This window comes from Branchiostoma belcheri, unplaced genomic scaffold, assembly GCF_001625305.1.
Source record: "Branchiostoma belcheri isolate BF01 breed outbred unplaced genomic scaffold, Haploidv18h27 scaffold56, whole genome shotgun sequence".
NCBI classification, from domain to species: Eukaryota; Metazoa; Chordata; class Leptocardii; order Amphioxiformes; family Branchiostomatidae; genus Branchiostoma; species Branchiostoma belcheri.
The window spans coordinates 191,617-198,909 of record NW_017804198.1 but is presented as its reverse complement, the minus strand read 5'-3'; the positions used below and the strand labels follow the sequence as shown (position 1 = coordinate 198,909).

The 7,293-nt window shown below is 43.5% G+C and overlaps 1 protein-coding gene across 1 annotated transcript in view; it reads right to left on the bottom strand.

Moving 5' to 3' along the window:
* The window catches only part of LOC109481575, a 36,657-nt gene extending 30,057 nt beyond the window's left edge, over window positions 1-6,600 (bottom strand). Inside the window, exons 1-4 of the mRNA XM_019784169.1 lie at window positions 2,622-6,600; window positions 986-1,807; window positions 569-669; window positions 174-299 (exon numbers count right to left, since the gene is read on the bottom strand). Of these exons, the coding sequence (XP_019639728.1) occupies window positions 174-299; window positions 569-669; window positions 986-1,807; window positions 2,622-6,576 (5,004 nt within the window). The 5' untranslated portion in view covers window positions 6,577-6,600. The remainder of the gene's footprint in view (window positions 1-173; window positions 300-568; window positions 670-985; window positions 1,808-2,621) is intronic.
* Between the last annotated feature and the right edge of the window lie 693 nt (window positions 6,601-7,293).

Genomic DNA, 7,293 nt, shown 5'->3' with positions numbered 1-7,293 from the left:
GAGAGAGAGAGAGAAATAAATTAGATAAATAAATAAATAGAAAAATAGATACAAAGATAGGTATACTAACTGACAGAAAAAAATTCTTTGTTCAAGAGAGACGATAAAAACAGGAAAGGCCATTTTCAGTAGACTAAGTGTTGTACGCGTTTATTTGATTAACTTAAACTTACCGCCACTCCTCTCTCTATCCAGACAGGTATTCCCGGCAGGAAGTCCTCCTCTCGTGAGACTAACAGGTTGTCAAGTGTCGTCCTTTCAAGCCCTGCAAACCTCCGTACAAGTATAGAAAGCTGTGCCTAAATGAACAAGAAAATGTAAGGGTTTTAATCATTATTGCTACTCTATTGTATATGAACTGATTGTATATGAACTGATTGCATATGGTATATTGTACTGTTTTATCTATCTCTTCATAGACATACCATGTATATGATCTGAAAGAAATATTTTCTTGCAAAATATTTAGGCCCTCATGCTAACAAGATAACGTGTGTTTTGCTGTGTGTACATTACTTATAAAATACCGCATTTCTCATTGGTAATTCAAAGTGTATGTGTCATGTACCTGACAAGATTTCACAGCGTCATCCCAAGTCTGCGATCCACCCATGTACCTGTAGCAGGCACTAAGTGGCTTACTGTATGTCCATCCCAGATCACAAGGTTCTGTAAAGATAATTTTATTACATTGCTGGTTGTTGTATACATGTATCATAATCATCATCATGCAACATCCATTTTTAGAGTCGGTACCAAGCTCTTACGGATCCCCTCCATAAATTCCAATGAAGAATTACTTTTACTATGGTTTCCTATTTACGTCCAGTGTACTTACTATGAAGTGAATGTTGCCATGACACCAATATGTCTCTCATGTATAGAGATAATGATGAAGATAGAGGCAAACCAAGACTATTTACATTGTAATTCCTGTTAGTGTAGACTTGTTCAATGTTGCATGCCTGTATTATAATTTACTCACTATTGCTTGGTGCTTCAGGTGTCCAAGGGTCAAACAACACCTCGGCCCATTGGTCCCGGTCTTTCCTGTCTCGGATCCGTGTCTCTATCAGGTTTCTCTTGTCAAACCCCCACCAGTTGTGGGTAGCATTGACGGGATGAAACGGTGTCCTGTGGGATGTGGCTAACTCAGCATCGTTTGCAGGGTTGGTGAGGACATTGCCGTGCAGTTGTACGTCCGTACCTGACACGACAACTGTGTACTTTTCACCCGGCATCATGCCGATGTTATCGTAGAACAAATTGTTGTCACAAATCTGTTGATCATTAGATGTATTTCCACCGTGCCAATTCACAATGAAATGTCCCGAGTTGTTAAAGAATGTGTTACTTTCTACACGCCCGTTAAAGTTTTCAATGGAAATGAGATCTTCTGAATCAGTTTCCTCGTTGCTTGAGAAAACATTGTTCTTTATCGACAACGCGCGGAGTGTTTGATTGAAGCTGTCACCATTTGTCATCAGTAGAGCACCGGCTTTGTTTCGGAAGAAGTGATTTTCAAGAATGTTTACGGTCACATTTTCATGTTTCAGATCTTTGAAATACAGGCCTTTAATTGCATTGCCTGACAGGTAGTTATTTCTTATGGTCAAATTCGTGTTGGCAATATCACCCGAAAAGTACATCACACCGTCTGTATCGTTTTCACCGCGTGCTTGACTTTGTGAAAAGATGCTCCTCTGGATATCTATGGTTGCATCAGTAATCGCGGTTATGTTGATGAAACTCCCACTGTTGTTTCTAAATGTGGAGTCTTGGATGCTGTACGTACAAGGACAGATACCTGCAAAATAAAAGGCAAAGAGTTTAGAGTTAATGACCCGCCCCGAGGTGAATATGGTGTGATAAAGCATTGGCAGTTGCTATAACCACCGAATAAAGCCACCAAGTGGGTCACAGGCAGGGAACAGGTGTTCTTATGGGAGTCACGAGTCACCCGAGGTCATTGGAACACAATTGTTTTTAGTCTAGAAGAGAATCGTGTTCCTTATGGATCACCCGAGGTCATATGCGGGTGATTATTGGGTTGTTTGAAGTATGGATTGGGATGAATAAATACCCGGTTTTGACTCTATTTGTGACATTATGGCGTCATAAGGAATGTGGAATGGAGCCTTCTGATTGGTCAACGTCACCCGGCTATATGATAATATGCATTAATGACCAAATGCTTTAGTAAACTGTTAGAGATTAACGAATTTGGTTTTCCGAACACTACAATACATCCGAACGCCTTCCAGCCATGGTCAGAGTAGGTCGGCGAAATGTTGGCAGGGTCAGTTTGTGATCGTCAAGTTGGGCTCCTATTCGGATGCGCAAACTGATTGTTTCAAAATGTTTAAAACATTCGGGAGGTCCGATCATGAATAGCTGGGACTCGGCTTTCAGCACAGTGCCAGACAACCATTCGGGTATTTTCCGAGGTCACATTTGAATCAAATTTGACTCAACTTTTTTTTATTCAGAAAGATTGGTAGGCGTTGCCTAGGTCTTCTCAGAGTGCTCCCGAACGCAAGCCAAGCCTAACCGGCTGCTGTTGGGGGACACATTTGTGCTTAAATGACCAACACTACGAACATGAAACTTGTTTTACCCACCTTCGTCATCGATGTCTTCAGATTCTGTTGAGGAGAATTCCAACTCAAATCCCTCTCGAGTGAACATAGAGTCAGTCCTAAATGTCACAAAGACTTCCCTGCTTGATGAAACGACTGGAGATGGGATGGTTGCGCCCCCAAACCGCCCAAAACTAACTGATGAGGTTGTTGGCCCGTCATAGATAGTGACATAGTCATATCCATTTCTATATCCATATCCATTGTTATAGTACCATCCATATTCAGTGTTGATGTGTATAAATCGTAGAGTGGCTGGTGCTCTGGGCACTACAATCAACCATTCACATCGCAAGTTGTTTTGATAGTTTGATCTACCGTAATTTGGACTGGTGATTGTCCCTTTGTCTGCGACAATTGTTACAGGGCGGCCACATTCATCGCTAGTTACAGAGGGCACGTTCGGTTTCATGTTGAAGGATCCGATGAGAAAGCTGCTTTCAACGAAACTTGTTTGTGATGCCACCATGTGGGATTTCCTTCCAAATATTGAGATGCCGGTGTCACCAGAACACTGATGGATTGTGACATCTGTCATTGCCGTTGACCGTTTTCCACCAACAACTTCAAGTCCAATCCCTTCACACTCGCTGATATGGATACTCGATACATTTATGACCTCTTCTGATGCTCCAACTGTGAGCCCTGGACTTGCCAATCCATGAAGACTGCCAGTGTTCTTTATGACAATGTGCTTTACTTTTGAATAGTCATTGCCATTTAGTTTGATCCCACCCCATCTTCTTGTTCTGCATAGTGGTCGAGTCGAAATGGCAGAGTTTGGTGTGCATCGCACTCCCACGTCCCATGAGTGTGTACAGAATATATTAGTATTGCCCGGCGCTGCCAGGAGGCAATTAAAGATGCTCCTTTCATGTCCAACACAGTCGACCCTGCTGTTGTATCCACCAATCCATATCGGCCCAGCGCCTGATCCAAATGAGTATGTCTTGCAGACTGAACATTTTTCATAGTTGAGTTCACGACAAATAACATTTGAATCTTGAGAGTCCCAGTATCTCCCACATACTGTCCCCCATGTCCCGTTATAGAACACTTCCACACGACCTTCCCATGGGAACCGCCCTCCCACCAGCCGGACCTGGGGTTGGTAAAGTGGCACGTCCGCGATGTCGAAATAAATTGGTTCTGACCTTGTTCCCTGGGCAACAAGAGAACCTAGGTTCAACAAACCAACACACGGGTGTACCTTAAAAGTAGACCCGGGTTCTATTGTAAGTGAGGCGTTTTTCAATACGGTCAAATCCCCTTTGATTATGTACGGACCACCATCTTTTCGTAGATGAAGTGAACGATGAATCCTCCCTCCGATGTTGTTAGTTGCCATGGTGACATCTTGGTTAGAGAGGTCAGCTAGATGAGAGGACACGTCAGGGCCTGTCAGGTACGGGAAGTAGTCTACAGGAGCTCGGTCGTTCCAATGGCCAAAGTCAGAAATCTTGTCTCGAATCTCATTTTCAACTGCTGTTCCCCACCAGTTGTACCTGGCGTCAATCGTCTCATCAGGGGAAGTTGTAGAGATCCTGCTGCACATGGTGTAGTTCATGTCTGGATTGTCCAGCATGTTGTGACTCAGATGACAGTAGGTCACGTAGCCGCCAATCTCAATGGTACATGAGGTATGATCCGGGTACTGGCTGTACTGAAAGTTCCCGTCGGTTTGGCTTGGGTTGTAGATATTGCCATTGAAGACGTTGCCAATGACATGGATGTTTCGAGAACTGAACTCGTGAGAATAATCTCCGAACAGAAATGACAGAGTTTCTCTTGCATTGTTACCGACTAGGAGGCTATTTGTAAGATTAACGTCGTTTGTTTCTCCTTCGAAGCCAACAGCTGGTTGATAGGGACAGATGTTATTGGAGATGGTGCTGTTGGCGATAACGATTGATGTCTGTTTACCTGTCACGTGCAAAGCGAATCTTTTGTTATTGTAAAGTTCGCTGTTTTGTAGAATGATGCCTGCATTCTGGCTGGGCTGAGTACTTCCGAAGTTTGCGTAAATCCCTCCTTGGTCGTTTCCTTGTACACGACTGGAATACATCTCCACCCTTGCTTCCGATGGTATATTTATGTCTAAACCCTTTCCTCTGCTGTCCTGACATGTCACATTTACCATCTTGTATTGGCCTTGATGGCTGGAGCTATGGTAAATGGTTATTCCTGCATCATTGGCTCCGTTGTCAGATGCAACTACGTCAGTTAGCAAGGCGCTTCTAATGTTCCGTAGATAGATTCCGTCGTCAGAGTTAGAATGAGATATAGTATCATTCATATCAACTGTACCAGTAATGTGAGAGATGTATATCCCATAGTCATAGTTAGAATGAGAGACGATGCCATTCATGTCTACTGCACCAGTGATGTCATAGATATATATTCCACGGTTGGAGTTGTCTACAGCCGATACATTTGACAGCGTGACACTACCGACCAACGACGAGATGTCGATACCTGTGTCAGAGTTTTGAACGGCAACTGCTGACTCCACGGATATATGTCCCTCCTTTTGTAGTCCTTGTACGTACAGCCCTTTAGTACAAGAAGATATCGTACTCATGCCAATATGTGCATTGGTCACATCCCGTAGATAGATACCGTGACCATTATTGGAATGAGATCCGATATCACTCATATCAACTGTACCAGTGATTTCATTGAAGTATATCCCATGGCCAGAGCTGTTAACAACCGACACATTCGACACCGTGACACTACCGAGGCTTGACGAGATGTAGACACCTTCTTCAGAGTTTTGTACGGCAACTGTTGACTCCACAGTTATATGTCCCTTCGCTGCTCCTTGCACGTACACCCCCTTAGTACAAGAAGATACCATGCTTCTTTCAACGTATACGCTTGTCACATCCGATAAATAGATACCGTGGTTTCTGTTGGAATGAGATCTAATATCACTCATATTAACTGTACCAGTGATGTCATTGAAGTATATTCCATGGTCGGAGTTGTCTTCAACTGATGCATTCAACAACAGGACACTACCATAGCATGACCAAATGAAGACACCTTGTTGAGAGTTATGGTTCGCAACTGTTGACTCCACGGATATATTTCCATCTGCTCCCTGTATCCACAGTCCTTTAGCACAAGAAGATATCGTGCTTCTGTCAATACGCACGTCTGTTACTTGCAGTAGATAGATACCGTGACCCCTGTTGTTATTGGATACAATATCACTCATATCAACTGTACCCGTGATGCCATTGAAGTATATGCCATTGTCAGAGTTGTCTACAACTGATACATTTGACAACAGAATACTTCCGAGCGACGACGAGATCCGGATACCTTCTTGGGAGTTTTGGATGACTGTTGCCTCCACGGATATAAGTCCCTCACCCGCCCTTTCTACGTAGAGTCCTTTATTAGCACAGGAAGATATGGTGCCTCTGTCAATATATACGCTTGTGACATCCGACATATAGATCCCGTGGCCATTGTTCGTATGAGATACAACATCACTCATATTAACCGTATCAGTGATGTCATTGAAGTACATCCCATGGTCAGAGTTGTCAACAACTGATACATTCGACATTGTGACACTACCGAGGCATGAAGAGATGTGGATACCTTCTTCAGAGTTAAAGTTGGCAACTGTTGACTCCACAGATATGTTTCCATCTGATCCTTGTACGAACAGTCCTTTAGCACAAGAAGATACCGTGGTACTACCGATATTTACGTTTGTCACATTCCCTAGATAGATGCCGTGGTCACTGTTGGTATGAGATACGATTTCACTCATATCAACTCCACCGGTTATAATGGATATGTAAATCCCGTGTTCGTAGTTGGAATGAGATACGACATCACTCATGTTAACTGTACCAGTAATGTCATTGATGTATATCCCATTATTAGTATTGTTTACCACTGATACATTAGACAGCATGACACTACCGATGATGGACGAGATGTGGATACCATCTTCAAAGTTTTGCAAGGCAACTGTTGACTCCACAGATACATGTCCCTCGGCTACTCCTTGTATGTACAGTCCTTTAGCACAATGCGACAGCGTAACTCCGTCAATTCGTACGTTTGTCACCTCTGATGATACGTGTACACCGTATTGAAAGTTCCTAGCCGTTACGTTGATAACCTCAAGTGATGCTGGGGTTTCTAATCCTGCACTAGTATCTCCCTTCCTGATAGTATCAAACTTTGCCAAAAAGAACGCATTCTGTGAGGTTGAAGCTTGCAGCAGTAGCCTGACTGTAGAGCCATTGGATGTGAAAACACGGATTTCCGGAATAGCTCACCTCGTTGGCGTAATGAAGCGATCCCATCTTGGTCTCATTTGATGCAAGGGACTCATAGATGGTGAGGCTGTTTCTCGATGATGGATAGCTGAAGTCCGTCTTTGTTACTGTGACTCGTATGTGACATCCGTCTGGTGCCTCTACAATTCTGTGACATCGCAGTCTTGCATTCTTTTCGATCCCATTTACGATCCACAGTGGCTGTCCTTCCTGTAGCACAAGGGATGTCGGCCCTCCGCACATAGTATCAAACGAAACTAGCCGCTTTGCTATGTTCACTTCAAGTCCCCACCATGGCAGTGAGAGTATGTCGTTAATACCGATTCCAGTACCGTCTCTTGAGCCAG